General features: G+C 41.3%; 1 protein-coding gene across 1 annotated transcript in view; it reads left to right on the forward strand.

The window, feature by feature from the left end:
• Positions 1–18,858, forward strand: part of HADHB (hydroxyacyl-CoA dehydrogenase trifunctional multienzyme complex subunit beta) — a 44,801-nt gene that overhangs the window by 12,793 nt on the left and 13,150 nt on the right. Inside the window, exons 4-7 of the mRNA XM_003270605.4 lie at positions 6,031–6,130; positions 12,596–12,640; positions 14,961–15,060; positions 18,303–18,390. Coding sequence (XP_003270653.1) covers positions 6,031–6,130; positions 12,596–12,640; positions 14,961–15,060; positions 18,303–18,390 — 333 coding nt within the window. The remainder of the gene's footprint in view (positions 1–6,030; positions 6,131–12,595; positions 12,641–14,960; positions 15,061–18,302; positions 18,391–18,858) is intronic.

An 18,858-nucleotide genomic window follows, 5' to 3' on the forward strand; every position in this document is an offset into this window, starting at 1 on the left:
AGCAGCCCTAACTAAGGCCCACAACGTTAAAGATGTTACTGGGACCTGTTGCCCTTGTGCATGATGTCATTTAAGATTTCTTCCCACTTGTGGCCGGGCGTGGTGGCTCACGCCTGTAATCCCAGCACTTTGGGAGGCCAAGGCAGGCGGATCACAAGGTCAAGAGATGGAGACCATCCTGGCAAACACGGTGAAACCCGGTCTCTACTAAAAATACAAAAAATTAGCCGGGAGTGGTGGTGGGCGCCTGTAGTCCCAGCTACTCAGGAGGCTGAGGCAGGAGAATGCTGTGAACCCTGAAGGTGGAGCTTGCAGTGAGCCGAGATCGTGCCACTGTACTCTAGCCTGGGGACAGAGTAAGACTCTGTCTCAAAAAAAAAAAAAAAAAAAAAAAAAAAAATTTCTTCCGACTTGTTCCCAGAGCTCTAGGTCTAGTGTGCCTTCTTCTGGGAACCATGGGTTATGGAAAACAACAGTTGGCATTAGGTCCCTTAATTGAGCGTCCGAAATGGAGGCTCTGCTAGCTTCAAGCAGCTGTTTCAATACTTTTAGATACTGTTACTGTTGAGCTGATAACTCATGTCCCATTGTTAACGGGTGGGCCTTTGTTCTTAGAGCTCCCAAGATGGGACAGGCTGCTCCCAAGATGGCGGCAAGCCTTTTTTTCTCTGACCTGAGGCTCTTGGCCTCACGGATTCCAAGGAATGGAACCTCGGGCCGTGTGGTGAGTGTTATAGCTCTATTAGAAGCCATGGGTCATGGAAGAGAATCGTGGAACCCAGCGACTAGTGTTCAGCTCGATTAGGACAAACCTGGGCACTTAGCCGCACAGAAACAATGGCGAGCCTCTAGCCCAAACGGGAATGGCACTGGGTGCCTCGCTGGATCAGAAACGCAAGGGACACCCTGCCGGATCCGGAGGGGTGGAAGTCAACAGTGGGTCTGCGACGGCGGCGAGCAGCGGGTCTGCGACGGTGGCGTACAGCAGTTGTGGACGGTGAGCAAAAGCTCAGCTCTAGCCGGAACAAACACGGACCAGAAGAGTGTGCAGTTGCAAGATTTAATAGAGTGAAAACAGAGCTCCTCTACAAGGGGAGGGGATCCAAAGGGGGTTGCCCCTCCCTGCTCAAATACCTGGGGTTTATATCCCAATCATTGTCCCTCCCCCTGTGCTCTCAGATGATAGATGATTTGACTATTTCTTTACCTCCTGCTTTTAACCTAATTGGTATTTTAGTGAGCCTTCTTTACTACCTGATTGGTCGGGTGTGAGCTGAGTTACAAGCCCCGTGTTTAAAGGTGGGTGCAGTCTCCTTCCCCAGCTAGGCTTAGGAATTCTTAGTCAGCCTAGGAAATCCAGCTAGTCCTGTCTCTCACCGTGATGAAACCCTAGCTTGAACATCATGTCCCATGATGAAACCCTGCTTGAAAATCCCCTCGAACTTGGAAATCCTGAGCAGGCACCAATTACTTACTTCACTTTCATTTTCAAGGGTTCTGTTGTGATCCATTGCAGCATGCCTCACACGGGGCACCACCTGCCAGGTCTGTCCTGCAGACCCTGGCCAACTGACAGATGAAATGAGTACTCAGACACAGGTATGCAGTGTAAGAGCAGCTAGGGGTCTGCCTGGCTCTAGTGGCCAAAGTGCAGCAGCCCCGAGAAGCTGAAGCTCCTTGCTCTTATTCAGTGTAGGCACAATGATGAAAGCCTGAAGCAAACACAATCTGTGGGTAATTAACATTTATTTCTCCCCTTCTAGGAATGTCTTGCATGGATGATCAAAGATCAGCTCCTGGTCAACATAAATAAGCTAGTTTAAGATACATTCCCCTACACTCCCTTGTACCTACTCCTTGCCCTCTGCCTCAGGGTTATAGAATAGCTGCCTTCAGCTGTTCTCCCCCAGGGCTCTGCAGAACCTTCTGACCTTTTAGAAGGCCTGCACCTTTCCCTATAGTTTCTCCCACCACTCCAACTGATCTCCTACATATAATAATGAATATTTTTTAAATGTGCCTTGTAGAGTTAATTACCTTATAATATGTTAAATTGTTTGGAATGGCCAGTGTGCCCTAGAGGTTGCCCAGAGGTTTAGAGGCAGGAACCATCAGTAACTGTAGTTATCAGGGAAGGCTTTACTAGGAGGTAGAATGTGAAAGAGGCCCAAGAGACAGGTAAGAATTAGATGGGCAAAAAAGGGGCCAGGCAGATGGGAGGTCCATAAGTAAAGGCAAGGAGGCTGACCTGAGCAAAGCTGTAAAGGACTGGGGGCTGGCTCATCTTGTTCTATTTTGAGAAGTAGTGAAAATACTTAAGGTGGAACCGAATAAAACAGGCTATTTGTTAGAAGAGTTATGAATTTGAATTTTATCTGAAAGTGTATAAAAGGAATATATGGTCAGTTTTTTGTTTTGTTTTGTTTTGTTTTTGAGACAGAGTCTTGCTCTGTCACCCAGGCTGGAGTGCAGTGGCACGATATCAGCTTATGGCAACCTCCACCTCCTGGGTTCAAGCCATTCTCCTGCCTCAGCCTCCCCAGTAGCTGGGACTATAGGAGCGTACCACTGTGCCCAGCTAATTTTTGTATTTTTAGTAGAGACGGGGTTTCACCATGTTGGCCAGGCTGGTCTTGAACTCCCGACCTCAAATGATCTGCCTGCCTCAGCCTCCCAAAGTGGTGAGATTACAGGTGTGAGCCACCACGCCTGGCTTGGTTAGTTTTTAAAATGTGCAGTGACATGATGGTGTGCCATTCGACCTGTCACCTGTAAGGTCAGTCATGAATAGTCTGCAAATCTTCAAATTTAGTGGCCTGTTTTCTGTCTACTGAAATAAGGATTCTCCTTGAGGACCGATGCATTTGACCATCTTGTTCTCCTTGACACTCTCCTGCCTTTGATCTTGTGTACCGTTCTCTCTTGATTCTCCTACTACCTCTCAAGTTACTGTTTGTCTCGCATCTTCCCTCAGCCTTCCCATTGTAGGGACATCACAAAGCTAAGGGTTTTTTGGTGTAGTAAAGGATCCTCAAGTTAAGGATGAGAAGGTTTGTGTGTACTACAGCTGGAAAGGCATTAGGAACCAAGCAAGCAGCTCTAGGGGCCAGCTACTTTGTCTCACGCACCACATGGTATGTCCCTTTCCTGGTCTTTCTGCTTCTATCATTCTTCATTCTGGCTGGCTTATTTGCGCACTTATGGTTTACAAACTCTGGCTTACGAATGACGTCAATTTACCATCAACCTGGTTCTTCCTCATGGCATCTTTTCAGCTTCAACTAATTGGCATTTCTTTCCATGCTTCTTTGCCTAGAAAGAGAATCTGACCAGCACAGCTGATCACTTGTAGGTAGATGACACTGGTTTCTGGTTGGCTCCTATATGGATGGATCATTGGTGAGTCCAGTAGCCACTCTGAATCTAATCAGCTTTTATATTGACTTAGGGATGTGCCTATGGCTTCCCCTTTGGCAGGGACTGTAAGCAGGGCAACTCCCTTTACAGGGGCCTGTGGGATGTCCAAAACAACAACAACAACAACACAACAAACACCCCCCACATCCAAACAAACAAAAAAAGTATCTTTTATTGTTAAAGAGGAAATAGGAAATTTAAAAATAAAAGAAATAGAGGGGGCTGTGGGAGAACAGGCATTGCAGGATACATCTCTGCTTTCCTTCTGTATTCTAAGCTTCAATATTTCATGACTTTCTAATCTACACTCATTTCTCTTCAGAGGTTTTGCTTTGCATCTTCTAGCTAACTGTGGAATTAACATATCCACCTGGTTGTCTCTCTGTCACCTCAAAGTTAGCAAGTTTAAAAATGAGACTGGAGGCCGGGCGCAGTGGCTCATGCCTGTAATCCCAGCACTTTGGGAGGCCGAGGTGGGCGGATCACCTGAGGTTGGGAGTTCGAGACCAGCCTGACTAACATGGAGAAACCTCATCTCTACTAAAAATACAAAATTAGCCGGGTGTGGTGGTGCGTGCCTGTAATCCCAGCTTCTCGGGGGGCTGAGGCAGAAGAATCGCTTGAACCCGGGAGGCGGAGGTTGCGGTGAGCCGAGATCGTGCCATTGCACTCCAGCCTGGGCAACAAGAGCAAAACTCTGTCTCAAAAAAAAAAAAAATGAGACCGGGCAGAGTGGCTTACGCCTGTAATCCCAACACTTTGGGAAGCCAAGGCAGGCAGATCACTTGAGGTCAGGAGTTCAAGACCAGTCTGGCAAACAAGGTGAAAGCCCATCTTTACTAAAAATATGAAAACTAGCCAGGTGTGGTGGCGTGTGCCTGTAATCCCAACTGCTTGGGAGGCTGAGGCAGGAGAATCGCTTGAATCTGGGAAGTGGAGGTTGCAGTTAGCCGAGATCATGCCACAGCACTCCAGCCTTGGTGACGCAGCAAGGCATCGTCTCAAAAAAAAAAAAAAAAAAATTAAGTCTCCTTTTTTTTTCCAAAACCAGTTCTCACTTTGTTTCGGGTACCTAGGTATTCTTGGTCTTTAAGATTCCTTTATAATCCTGTTTTCCTCTTTCCTTTCTTTCTATATCTGATTGGTTGCCGACATACCTTGTTTTCTTTTATAAACTTCCTCTTTACTCATGTTGATACTGCCTTTATCCTGGCCTTTTGTGCCACATACTTGGGTTTGCCACAGTTTCTTCGCTTACCTCCTTGTTGCCTTTATCTCCTTCACCAGCAGCACATCTCCATGAATGCTGCCAGCGTCATCTTTATGCCCTATTTTATCATGACTATTAACTCTCACTAATATTTCTTTAAAGTTGGTTGTAGATGTTTACTATAAAGATTTCTCTGTGACATTAACAGGTGTGGTAAGGTCGTTGTTGACATTGTATTCCCAATAATTTAGAATTTTTTTCTATCTCTGATAATGAAGGAATAATGATAGAGTAGGTAAATTCCAACATTAACAAAAACAAGAAAATAATGAACTAGATTTTGATATATTAACGTGGAATATTCTTCCAGCTATATTGTTAAGCCAATAAAGTATACATAATGTACAAGTATATGCATGTAAATGCACTAAAAAATGATTTGAAAGTATATACACCAAATAAACAGACTTTACCTCTCAGAAGAAAATAGTGTGGTAGGCGAAGGCATAAAGAGGGAACTTCAGTTTTTACTCTCCATAGTTTAGTATTATTTACTTTTTTAAAAAAACCATAGGCACATATTTATATTTTATTCTTTAAGAAACCTAAAGGAAGTTTGCTTTTTTGAGATTAAAAAGTATTTAGGCATGTAGATTTTTGCAGAATAGCAAGTCACCAACCAAGGGCCCCTTATTTCCACATAGAAAGGTAAGAACATCAAGCTATGTGAAGAGTGAACAGTATCAATCATTGCAACTTCTAATATTAAGGGTAGATTTGCGTGTAAATTTGGTTACTTCTAATGAAATAGGTCGTCAAACACTTAGTAAAAATGAACTATTTCATTAATGGCATAAATTCCCTCATCATTGGATATAAGCTTTGTTTATCTTAAATATTATTTAGAAACTTACAAATGCTAGTCAATTTCTTAGCCTTTTAAAAAAAAAGTGGTTTAGTAAATGGCAAATGCGGGTTGGCATTAATGATGTAATAATTCTTAGAATGACTATCTTAAAAAATGTAAAAGTAGGCTGGGCACGGTGGCTCACATCTGTAATCCCAGCAGTTTGGGAGGCTGAGGCGGGCAGATCACCTGAGGTCAGGAGTTTGAGACCAGCCTGGCCAACATGGTGAAACCCTATCTCTACAAAAATACAAAAATTAGCCGGGCATGATGGCAGGTGCCTGTAATCCCAGCTACTCTGGAGGTTGAGGCAGCAGAATTGCTTGAATCCGGGAGGCAGAGGTTGCAGTGAGCTGAGATCGCGCCATTGCACTCCAGCCTGGGTGACAGAGCGAGACTCCATCTTAAAAAAAAAAAAAAAAAAAAAAAAAGTAAAAGTCATCAGACTTTATATATTTTAATTAGTAGTTTGTTTTTTTTTAACTTTGTCTTAAAGCTGTCCAGACCAAAACGAAGAAGACGTTAGCCAAACCCAATATAAGGAATGTTGTGGTGGTGGATGGTGTTCGCACTCCGTTTTTGCTGTCCGGCACTTCGTAAGTATGACATGATCATATTATTTTTTTTCCTTCTTTTAAGACACTTTCAAAAGTGGTATTACCCAGTAGGTAATAATATTGTTAGTGGACGAATATTTGGATAGCAGTCCCATGAAATTAATATAGAATAAGTCAAGACAGTGGTGAAATAATATGGCAACATTTGTTTTTTATCCCATGAATAAGCCTAGTGTAGTTTTACTTGAAATAGCTCTATTTTGAAAGCCTAGAGGTCCAGATAGCTTGCTTCCAACAGAGCTGTCCTTTCCTTTTCTGGAGACAAGTACATTGTCCCTGTTTCTCCTCAGAAGTTTGAGTGCTGAAGATGTGGGCCATGGACATTCTGAAGGGGCTATATAATCCACTGGTTTGGCCTCCTGGAAATTATTAAAATTGGAGTTGATAGGGCTGGTCCGAACCCCCAGCATAGCACACCCCAAGTGTATGGGACCAGAATGGTCCTAGACCAGCTCCAGAATTCCCTAGATCCAAATTGCTCTTCTCCTTGGCCTTTTGTGCTTCTTTTCTGTCCCCAAGTGAAGGTTAGTCTATCCAAAAGCTGATAATGGACTTTGATAACAAAGTTTAAACTTTTCATTCTATTCTGTTTAGATTGTTTTAATGTTTATATTTTGAATAGGTAGTTGCCAGCTTTAAAAAAATGCTGCGGAATGTTAGGCATCTGTTAAAAAGAATGAGACCTATCTTTATATACTGATGTGGAAGACCTAAGATCTTGAAGATATGTTAAGTGTAAAAAGCAAGGTGCAGGCCGGGTGCAGTGGCTCACACCTGTAATCCCAGCACTTTGGGAGGCCAAGGCAAGAGGATTACTTGAGCCCAGGAGTTCAAGACCAGCCTGGATAACATAGCAAGACCTTGTCTCTGCAGAAAATAAAAAATATTAGCTGGGCATGATGGTACATACCTGTAGTCCCAGCTACTTAGGAGGCTGAGGTGGGAGGATCACTTGAGCCTGGGAGGTCAAGGCTGCAGTGAGCCATGATCATGCTACTACCTACACTCTAGCCTGGGTGACAGAGCAAGACCCTATCTCAAAAAAAAAAAAAAAAAGGGAGGGTGCACAGTATTGTGTGTAATGTGCAATGACTTATGAAAGATACGTGTGTGTGTGTGTATACACACACAACAAAGGTTCATTTTTAAACAGATGGTTTGGGACCTCCAAATATATTTTCTTACAGAAGTAATGCTATAAGTTGGCCGGGCACGTGACTCATGCCTGTAATCCCAGCACTTTGGGAGGCTAAGATGGGTGGATCACTTGAGGCCAGGAGTTCATGGCAAAACCCTGTCTCTACTAAAAATACAAATATTAGCTGGGTGTGGTGGTATGCACCTGTAGTCCCAGCTACTTGAGACGCTAAGGCATGAGAATCTCATGAACCCAAGGGGTGGAGGTTGCAGTGAGCCGAGATCACGCCACTGTACTCCAGCCTGGGCAACAGAGCGAGACCATGTTTCAAAAAAAAAAAAAAAGAAGTAATGCTGTAAGTAAATGGTAGTGACGTTTCTTTATTCATCCTATTTTATCAATATAGTAATCTACTTAACAATGTTTCTATAATCTCTTTCCTGTACTGACACAACAGTAAAAGTAAGAATCAGAAGGCTTTAGAAGCAGGAAGAAGATGGTGTCTTCCTTTTACTCAGCAGCAATAAAATAGAAAAAGTTCCATCAAGACATGAAAGTTCTTGGCTAGGAAGACTTTCTTATAGGGATCATGTATATATTATGTAGGTGTTTGATACTAACTGTTTTACTAGCTGCTAAAAAATACAAACAGGCCAGGTTCAGTGGCTCACACCTGTAATCCTAGCACTTTGGGAGGCCAAGGCAGGTGGATCACCTGAGGTTAGGAGTTTGAGACCAGCCTGGCCAATACAGCAAAACCCCATCTCTACTAAAAATACAAAAATTAGCTGGGTGTGGTGGTGCATGCCTGTAGTCCCAGCTACTTGGGAGGCTGAGGCAGGAGAATCGCTTGAACCTGGGAGGTGGAGGTTGCAATGAGCTGAGATTGTGCCACTATACTCCAGCCTGGGCGACAGAGCAAGACTCCATCTCGAAAAAAAAAAAAAAACACCCAAACATACTCAACTGTTTAATTTACTTTTATTAAACATTTGATGATTAGTATTTGCATGAAGTTTAATTTGAGGTATTTACCAAACTAGCATAGGGTTGTTCCTTTCTTTGTTGTGCATTGTGTTTTAGTTTAATTCAAGATTCTGGTTCATGAGCAATCTAGTGGTACAGAGAAGAGAAAAACATTGAGTAATGTAAGAAATGATAATGAATAGGGAAGAAAGAATCAAAAGTATTTTAAGGCAATATTCATGTAAAGAACAAAAGTCACTAAAAAATAACATTAGAGGCCAGGTGCAGTGGCTCACACCTATAATTCCAGTGCTTTGGTAGGCTGAGGCAGGAGGATCGTTTGAGGCCAGGAGTTTGAGACCGGCTTGAGCAACATATGAACAACATAACTAGATACCTACCCACACCCCCTCCTCAACCCCTACCTCCCAGTCCTATTTCTACAAAAAAAGAAAAAAAAAAAGAGTGTTTTAATTGACCAGGTATGGTGGTGCATGCTCCTAGTCCCAGCTACTTGGGAGGCTGGGTCGGGAGGATTGCTTGAGCCTAGGAGCTTGAGGCTGCAGTGGGCTATGATAGTATATGAGCTATGCTATTGCACTTCAACCTGGGCGACAGAGCCAGACTTTGTCTCTTAAAAAAAAATTAATAATAATAACACGGAGGGAAAATTTATAAGGACAACAATTTTTACGTTATTGATGTTAGGATTGAAGTGCCAAATGAGTCTTCTGTAATAGAAGATCATTTTCTAAGTGGAAAAAGTCTTTTTCTGTTTAATTTGCAGAAACGTTGCTTTCAACTTGAGTGTTATTTGGAAGGCCAGGTTCTTATGGGTAGGGGCATTTGGGAAGCACTCCTGGGAATAGACTCTAGCAGTGGAATTCAGAAGTCTGTCAATCATTCAGGTACAGGAGTGTGAGAGTATGAGAATAAAGATTGTGAATGATAAATTGGCTGGGCGCAGTGGCTCATGTCTGTAATCCCAGCACTTTGGGAGGCCGAGGTGGGCGGATCACCTGAGGTCAGGTATTTGAGACCAGCCTGGCCAACATGGCAAGACCCCATCTCTACTAAAAATACAAAAATTAGCCAGGCATGGTGGCGTGCGCCTGTAATCCCAGCTACTTGGGAGGCTGAGGTGGGAGGATATCTTGAGCCCAGGAGGCATGTTGCACCACTGCACTTCAGCCTTGGTGACGGAGTGGGACTCTCTCTCTCAAAAAAAAAAAAAAAAAAAAAAAAAGAAAGGATTGCAAATTGCAAATGATAAATAATTTATGGCTTAGGCATTAGGCATTTTCAAATTGACACATGACTTTTCCCCAAATAATTCTGTCCTAAATTTGAGGAAACTGGATTTACCTATGAAAAATTTGGAAAACTACTCATGGTTCTTCTGTGATTCTAAGTGAAAATGACAGTAAAAATATTTTAGACTTTTTAAGTTTTAATTTTCAGGAACTTGAAGAATGAATCTTCTTATTTAATCCAATGATTAAATCTCTGACTTAAAAATAAAGAGAATTTATTTTTGATCTTTAAACAAACAAATAAATAAATAGAGTTCATACCCAGATCTTGGTTTCTAAATAGCATTCTTCAATACAAAGATCCAGAGCTCCTTTGAAGAATGATTAGGGCTGAGCCAGAGAAAAGACAGGATGAGCAAGGAGACCTTGTAGTGCCAGAAAGCAAAGAAGTACTTAAAAAAAGGGGGGAGTTCAGGGGATCATGTCAAAAAGACACAGGTCTGACCTGCAGGAGCTACCAGTCACCAAAACTGCAATGATTTGAGCAATAAAATAAATTGCAATAGTATTGGAACATAACCCAAAGAATTAAACAAATGCTTATGAGTCTAATCTGATATAAATAAATGAATAAATAAATACATTTTGGGAGGCCAAGGTGAGTGGATCACTTGAGGTCAAGAGTTTGAGACCAGCCTGGCCAACATGGTGAAACCCCCTTCTCTACTAAAAATACAAAAATTAGCTGGGTGTGGTGGCGGGCGCCTGTAATCCTAGCTACTCAGGAGGCTGAGGCAGGAGAATCGTTTGAACCCGGGAGGTGGAAGTTGCAGTGAGCCAAGATCGTGCCACTGCACTCCAGCCTGGGCAACAGAGTGAGACTCTGTCTCAAAAAAAAAAAAAAAAAAAAAAAAAAAAAAAAGAGTAAGTAAATGAGAAAGAAGGCACAAGTCTTACTTATAGAAGAATTTTGATTAATAAATATAGGAGGACTTTGTACAGTGGTTCACATGTGTAATCCCAGCACTTTGGGAGGCTGAGGTAGGAGGATTGCTTGAGGCCAGGAGTTCGAGACTGGCATGGACAAAGTGAGACTCCATCTCTGCAAAAACTAAAAATGAAAAATTAGCTAGGTGTGGTAGCAGACACCTGTAGTCCTACCTACAAGGGAGGCCGAAGTGGGAGGATCGCTTGAGCCCATGAGTTTGAGGCTGCAGTGACCTGTGATTGCACCACTGCATTCCAGTCTGAGTGACAGAGTGAGACCCTGTCTCAAAAAATAAAAATAAACAAAATAAAGAATGAGAAAAATAAATAACCGTTAGAATACTACATAATACTTGCTGCAAGATCTACAAATGAATGCTAAAATTAGGTGAAATGTTAAGAAGAAACAATATTTTCATAATCTCAGAGAATCTCCCCCAAAATATTTATCAATTACTATGATGATTTCGACATATGTCAGCAAAGTTTGTGTTATTCCTGCCACTGGAAGGTGGAACTTAATTCTCCCCTTGGAATGTGGGCTAGACTTAGTGACTCACTTCTAACAAATTGAGTTAAGAAAGGAAAAAATAGTAACTTTATAGTGGAGTAAACTGGCAGATGTCACTTGACCCAAATCATCACGTTAACATCACTCGTAGTAAGTCATGTTGATATCACGTGCCCCCTGGTATGAAGCTAAGAGAAATACAGTTTACCTCTGTGATATTCTTCCCCTAAATCCATAACCCCAGTCTTCAAAAGTGTCAGGGTCATGAAAGACAAGGAAGACTGAGAAACTGTCACAAATTGGAGGAGACTAAGGAGGCATGACAACTAAATGCAACATGGTATCTTGGATTGAATCCTGGAACAGAAAAAGGACATTAGTGGAACAACTGGTGAGACTCAGATAGTAGCTTAGTGAATAGTATTGTGCCAATGTTCATTTCTTAGTTTTAATAAGTATATCATGGTTATGTAAGATGTCGGTATTAGAAAAAGCAGGGGAAGGCTGGGCGCGGTGGCTCACGTCTGTAATCCCAGCACTTTGGGAGGCCAAGGTGGGCAAATCACCTGAGGTCAGGAGTTCAAGACCAGCCTGGCCAACATGGTGAAACCCCATCTCTACTAAAAATACAAAAAAATCAACTGGGCATGGTGGTGGGCACCTGTAATCCCAGCTGTTCGGGAGGCTGAGGTAGGAGAATTGCTTGAACCCAGGAGGTGGAGGTTGCAGTGAGCTGAGATTGTGCCATTGCACTTCAGCTTGGGCAACAAGAGCGAAACTCCGTCTCAAAAAAAAAAAAAAAAATAGCAGGGGGAAAAAAGGAACTCTGCTCTCTTTTTCCAATTCTCATTTATGTGTTTAGACAGGGTCTTGCTCTGCTGCCCAGACTGGAGTGCAGTGACGTGATCCTAGCAGCCTCAAATTCATGGCCTTAAGCAGTCTTTTCACCTCAGCCTCCCAATTAGCTAGGACTACAGATCCATGCCACCACGCCTGGCTAATTTTTAATATTCTTTGTAGAGACAGGGTCTTGCTTGCTATGTTCCCCAGGCTGGTCTTGAACTCCTGGCCTCAAGTAGTCATATCACCTCAGCCTCCCAAAGTGTTGGGATTCTAGGTATGAGCCACCATGCTCGGACTCTTTCCAATTCTTTGGTAAATCTCAAGTTACTTAAAAGCAAAAAGTTTCTTCAAAAGTCCTAATACATCACCTATAGCCCTGTAGGCATTACAAAATAAATAAATAATATACTTTTAAAATAAAATGTTTAAAGGAAAAGAGACCTTAAAGGTGGGGCTTCACTTTAAAGAAAATTTAGTGTATATTATGCTGAACATTAAGGTGTTGGACAACATTTTTGTTTGATTCTTAGCAAGCTCAGGAGGAGTTAAGGCTTGCTAGATTTTTAAGGATGACAAATAGCGAAGTTACACTTTCTTCATTTGAAATGATGGACTGCCTTGGATAGTAAAGTTAAGTGTGTTTGTAGCAGCATGTGTTAGATGATCTCTGGGTAGTTCAAAGAGAGTGAAAATTTTTCATTGAAGCTGTAGGGTTTTGGTTTAAATTATTTGTTTTCTTTCCCCAGATATAAAGACCTGATGCCACATGATTTGGCTAGAGCAGCACTTACGTAAGTAAATGCAGTTTCATTTCCGTTCTTATTTCATTAAAGCCACTTTCTCCAGTTTTTACACATAAAATAGTGATTTGTTCTTATTTTAGCCATCCATACTACACAAATTTAAGCAGCTTATGAATATCGTCAGTCTTTATTTTGCAGGCCTAACAGTGTCTTAGCATGACAGTATATTTTAACGCTACCTTAGCTAGCCACAGGACTCGATTGATCAGCCTAAACACAATACATATATTTGATGATTGCCTTAGGAGCTTGTATAAGGGTAGTTGAACAGATTATATAGATATTTACCTAGAAAGAGGCCTAAAAGACACCTGAAGATTCATGTGCAAACCAAGTAAAAATGTAAAATTAGATGTAGTTAAATAAGATTGGGCTGGATGAATAATTTGGTGAGAGTCATTAAATGTGTTGCTGTTTCTGGGATGAAATAACATGTAAGGCATTATCTCATTCATTTTCCACTGACACTTTGCCTTTGTGTCTTCAACCAGCCACAGTTCTTAGTTTGGAGAAACCCTTCAGTTGACGTTTCTGTCCATTCTGTTTTTTTTTTTTTCTTCTCTTCCTGCAATACCTCAAGCATGAGTGAAAGAGCAGTTGTTTCTGTTTCCTTATTATTAGTTTCCTCTGTCTAATTGTATAATCATTATTTCCATTTTCCCTTTGTTGTACAGAAGCCATACTTTAGAATCTTCTCTTAATAATGGTTTTGTGGTTGCTAAATGTACCAATCCTTTCTCAGTCCTCTGTCTCTGTATTTTATAGCACTTGACACTGTAAGCTGTACTCACCTGTCTTCTGTTGACTTCTTAGTAGTATGCCTTTATGATTTTTCTTCTGTATCCTGACTGATTCTTCTCTACCTTTTTTTTTTTTTTTTTTTTTGAGATGGAGTCTCGCTCTGTCGCCCAGGCTGGAGCGCAGTGGCGCGATCTCGGCTCACTGCAAGCTCCGCCTCCCGGGTTCACGCCATTCTCCTGCCTCAGCCTCCCGACTAGCTGGGACTACAGGCGCCTGCCACTTCGCCCGGCTAATTTTTTTTGTATTTTTAGTAGAGGCGGGGTTTCACCGTGTTAGCCAGGATGGTCTCGATCTCCTGACCTCGTGATCCACCTGCCTTGGCCTCCCAAAGTGCTGGGATTACAGGCGTGAGCCACCGCGCCCGGCCCACACTGCTTTTATAAGCTGTAACACTCACCGCGAAGGTCTGCAGCCTCACTTCTGAAGCCAGCGAGACCACGAACCCACCGGGAGGAACGAACAACTCCAGACGCGCCGCCTTAAGAGCTGTAACACTCACCACGAGGGTCTGCAGCTTCACTCCTGAGCCAGCGAGACCACGAACCCACCAGAAGGAAGAAACTCCGAACACATCCGAACATCAGAAGGAACGAACAACCCCAGACGCGCCACCTTAAGAGCTGTAACACTCACCGCGAGGGTCCGCGGCTTCATTCTTGAAGTCAGTGAGACCAAGAACCCACCAATTCCGGACACACCAGCACTTTGGGAGGCCAAGGCTGGTGGATCACTTGCAGTCAGGAGTCCGAGACCAGCCTGGCTAACATGGTGAAACCCTATTTCTACTAAAAATACAAAAATAAGCCAGGCATCATGGTGGGCGCTTGTAGCCCCAGCTACTCGGGAGGCTGAGGCGGGAGAACCGCTTAAACCCAGGAGGTGGAGGTTGCAGTGAGCCGAGATTGTGCCAGTACTCTCCATCCAGCCTGGGTGAAAGAGCGAGATTCTTATCTCAAAAAAAAAAAAAGAAACCAAGTCTGGGTTCGGGGAGTGCTCATTTCTACTGGAGTGTTATTGTGTCTAGTTTCTATTCATGGGCACAACTAGAATATATGTATTATTTCAATCATTTGTTGATATTTCAAACTAAAATTTAACATACCCAGGACTTGACTTCTTTTTTTTTAATTTATTTTTTTAATAGTCTTAAGGGAGACTTTGCTTTATCTCTTTGATTGAATATTTGTCTTTTTCACTGAAAACTTTGGTTTCTACTAACATTAACATTAATTTGTAGGTTTCTTATCTATTCTATTCCAAATTATTTTTTATTCTCTTAACTTCTCATTACCAATTGAACATCAAATGTTGACTTTTAAAAATCACTCTTTCATTCATTTCTTCTTTGAGAAGGTGCTAAATGCTTGTCAAATTAAAGAAAAGATACAGTCTCTGTCCTTTTAAATTCAAGGCTAACCTTTTTCAAGGAGCGCAGTGTTTTGTGTGATGATCTCTGGCACTGCTTTGATGTGTGAAATGTTTCTTTGCTTTGGATTTCTGCTTCCAGGGGTTTGTTGCATCGGACCAGTGTCCCTAAGGAAGTAGTTGATTATATCATCTTTGGCACAGTTATTCAGGAAGTGAAAACAAGCAATGTGGCTAGAGAGGTGAGTAAAACAAACTTTATGTTGTTTAAAGAGTGATAGGAGAATCACTTTGAATTTCAATTAATACAAGTTACTTTATAAAAGCCTTTAAAATCTATTCGGTTACATTTGACCTAAAATGTGATTTTACAGCTTGGGTAATGTGTTATTTAATATGTAAAAGAATTCTAATATAAATCAATATACACTATATTAGTGTATATTCATACTTTACTGTAAGTCAAATAAATTATTTGAGCTGGTTTAGGACATTGTCTCTTCTGTTAGGAAAATAGAGATCAGCAAAGTGTGATTGATAATATTTTTAGTAATGTTAGCTATCATGGCTTCCAATTAATTTAAAATTTCAACATGTTGCAGAGCACTAATTTCATAACTTGACTTTTGTTAGCTGGAAGTAGCCTTGCTTTCTCATTTGTTCCCATCAACTAGATGGCACGTAAGGCAGTTTGGCTTTTTAAAAACTATTTCACAGGAGTTTACTTTTGCCCTAGTTGGCATAGCTCCATGTAGTGTCGATTGGGCAACCAAGATAATGACAGGCCTTGGAACTTCTAGGATGTGTCCTACAGGCAAATCCAAACACGTCTTCTGGGCTGTGTTTTGATTTAAAAGCGATTGTTTGGATAAAGTTGGCACCAAAAGCACATTTCATTGTACTCAGCATTTTCCCTAGTTCTGGTCTGTGCTTGCCATATTGTTGAGTTCAGTATCACTGTCAACTGAGAGACAAGGGCAAATGAGCAGGACTGAAAGTATTTGTACTGTTCCACCTCTGTACCTGGCAGAAATGTTAAAACTGCCAAAGGCCTGGCATGACTGAAGCCTACAAAGATAACTGTGTGCTATTGAGGGGCAGGAAGGAATTAACAACAGGAAGAGATTTTATTTCCCCTCTGAAATTTTTTGTTTTTCCTTGAACCTTGACATTTCCGAATGTTTCAAATATGATAATTTCATGAGTACATCAAGCTGCTCATAATACATTTTCAACTTTTATATTCTGAAAATAACCAAGTGACTTTTATAAGAGCACTTAAGATGTAAATAGTAAATTATTTTGCTGTTTTCTCCTCTTTCTCAGCTTTTTATCCCATCCTTTATTCCTTCTCCTCCTCCTCAAAAAAAAAAAAATAAATAAAAATAAATGTTTCCATTTTCTCTGTAATTCAGTTTTTTTTTCCTAAAACTAAAGCCGTAATGTTTTTCTCTGAAAGTTTTCCTGGAAATTTTACATCCATATGCAGATCTCAGCTATTGAATGACAGGAGGTAGATTCCCTCTGCCTGCCCTGTACTAATACCAGTTATGTTGTGCTCCAGGTAATTTTTGCAGTGTCTGCAGGGAAAGATTGGGTTGAGGGGATACATTATGAGAATGTCACTTTAAAGCTGTATTGCAACTTAAAAGCTAACATAATTTCCAGCCAAAGAATTTCTTAGGCCTTATTGCCTGTATTAATAATGTTAATATACAGTCCTAAAAGGCTTCTGGTGTTCCCATGGACCTGACTTTGTTGAAAGGTTCCGCATATTTTCCTGTTCTCCAACTTAGAGACATCTTCCTCCTTTTCCCTTAGTGCCCTGAGAGCCATTCAAACTTTCAATAGAAGTGTGTGGACAAGGGTCACCAATAGCCACCTCTATTTAAAGCTCCTTCCATCCTGAGAGTCACCTAGGGCCAAGGGCAACACATATTAGAAAGGCCCTTGTGAGAATCAAGCCATTGCGACCTAAGTGCCCCTTTTACACCTGCCCCGCTGCAGAGCTCTTCCCTCCTGCCCCCCTGAGATACTTGCATCTCTCTTCCTTTCGGATTGGTTTACGTTGAGAGGCTGATGCACAGGGTGCCCGGCAGAAGTTCTCAACAAAGCAGGTTGGGCATTTAGTATCAAGCCTACCTGGAAAGACCAGAATGAGGTCATGTTGCAGTTACATCACTGTAACACATTTCTGTTTCTATAGATTATGGTAAATAGCATAAAAGTAAGTAAGTATAAAGGTAAAAATCAGTTAAGAGACATTGAGTCTCTAATTGAGATTTTGGAAACATTTATTTTACTAAATTATAGGAGAGTTTGTGTTCTGAGAATAATTAAATAGTTTCAGGAAAAGACTACTAAAAATGAATTCTCTATAATGGGATCCAGTATTTCATAGTAAATAGTGTGTGGGTGTGCATGTGGGAGGAAATCTGGAAGCTTTATTTCTAAAGTAAAACTTTAATATTATAAAAATAAGTATTTATAATCACACCTATGCATTAATTATTTACATAAACAAAAATGGAATCAGACATTGATTGGTTTTTGACAGTATAATTTCCCCCAATAAATAGTATAATAAAATTATAGATGTCCTCATTTCGTGTTTGACTTTCACTGTGCCGTTGTAATAGAGGCCATTTTTACAAGATTAATAATGACCTCAGTTTTTCTTAAAGCCGCTCAGATGACAAATTATTCTCTTTGTATCACATATTATGCCATCATCCTGGCCACTTGTTAATTGGTCTGACCCTTATTTGTTCACAGACTCACTTGTAACTCAGGCAGTTCTCCAGTTTCTTTCATTGAGTTGAGCTTCTGTATAGTTGGCAAGTTTTCCAGTTCATCTTTGCATTGGGTCTACAGTGTGCTATCTGGAGTATCAGATGGTCAGTAAGAGAAACCAGCTGGCATTGAGCAATAAGATAGGTGTAAAGCAGACAGGGTCTTGAGTGGGAACTCTGTTTATGAAGGGTCAGTTCTTTAGAAATCATTTTCATGTTTAATCACTTTTGCTTTGCTGCTAAGCTTTGTGACTGATCATGAGACCTGATAACACAGATTGTGAGGACTCCACCCCATAATATATTTCATCATCATTCCAGGAACTGTCTTTAATAGGTTCCTTTAAGTATATTTGAACATTAAACAAGTTAAAATCAAATTATATATTGATATCCTTGAAGGCCCTGAGCAAAGCATTGATAAGAAATTAGGTGAGTTAGAAGAGTATTACAGCCTCGTGTCTGCACTAGAAACCAGCCATCAGGAATTTTGCATATACCTGTCAATTAATGGCAAGATTAAATATTAGTAAACCGTTTCTGTGATGGACTTAATTTGATTTTAAATATTGCTCTGGAGAATGTTAAACTGAAACCCTTTCCCAGATGACCATGAAGATTAGTGCTCAAAGCATCATTTACATGATGCCCTTCCCTTATAGTGATCATTTCATTCACTGTATTTCCTGAAGGCTGCCCTTGGAGCTGGCTTCTCTGACAAGACTCCTGCTCACACTGTCACCATGGCTTGTATCTCTGCCAACCAAGCCATGACCACAGGTATGTTTAAATGGAAGCAGACAGTACATGTTAATTATCCTCCTTTGTCTTTTACTTGATTATAAAAATGTACTTTTTTTTAAAGACAGAACCTCACTCTGTCACTCAGGCTGGAGTGCAGTGGTACCATCATAGCTCACTGCAGGCTCAAACTCTTGAGCTCAAGAGATCCTCCTGCCTTAGGATCCCAAGTAGCTGGGTCTACAGGTGCTCCACCACACCCAGCTAATTTTTAAATTTTTTGTGGAGATGGGATCTTGCCATGTTGCCCAGGCTGGTCTTAAACCTCTGGCCTCAAGTGATCCTTCTACCTCAACCTCCAAAGTGCTGGGATTACAGGTGTGAGCCACCATGCTCGTCCCAAAAATTACTCTTAACAGAAGTAAAAGATTAGCACAGATCTCTGTACTTGTGTTTTTTAAAAAGTAAGGTCAGGTTTAAAATTGGGGTTTCTAACCGTAGTTAACC

Source organism: Nomascus leucogenys, chromosome 19 (assembly GCF_006542625.1).
Source record: "Nomascus leucogenys isolate Asia chromosome 19, Asia_NLE_v1, whole genome shotgun sequence".
Taxonomy (NCBI): domain Eukaryota; kingdom Metazoa; phylum Chordata; class Mammalia; order Primates; family Hylobatidae; genus Nomascus; species Nomascus leucogenys.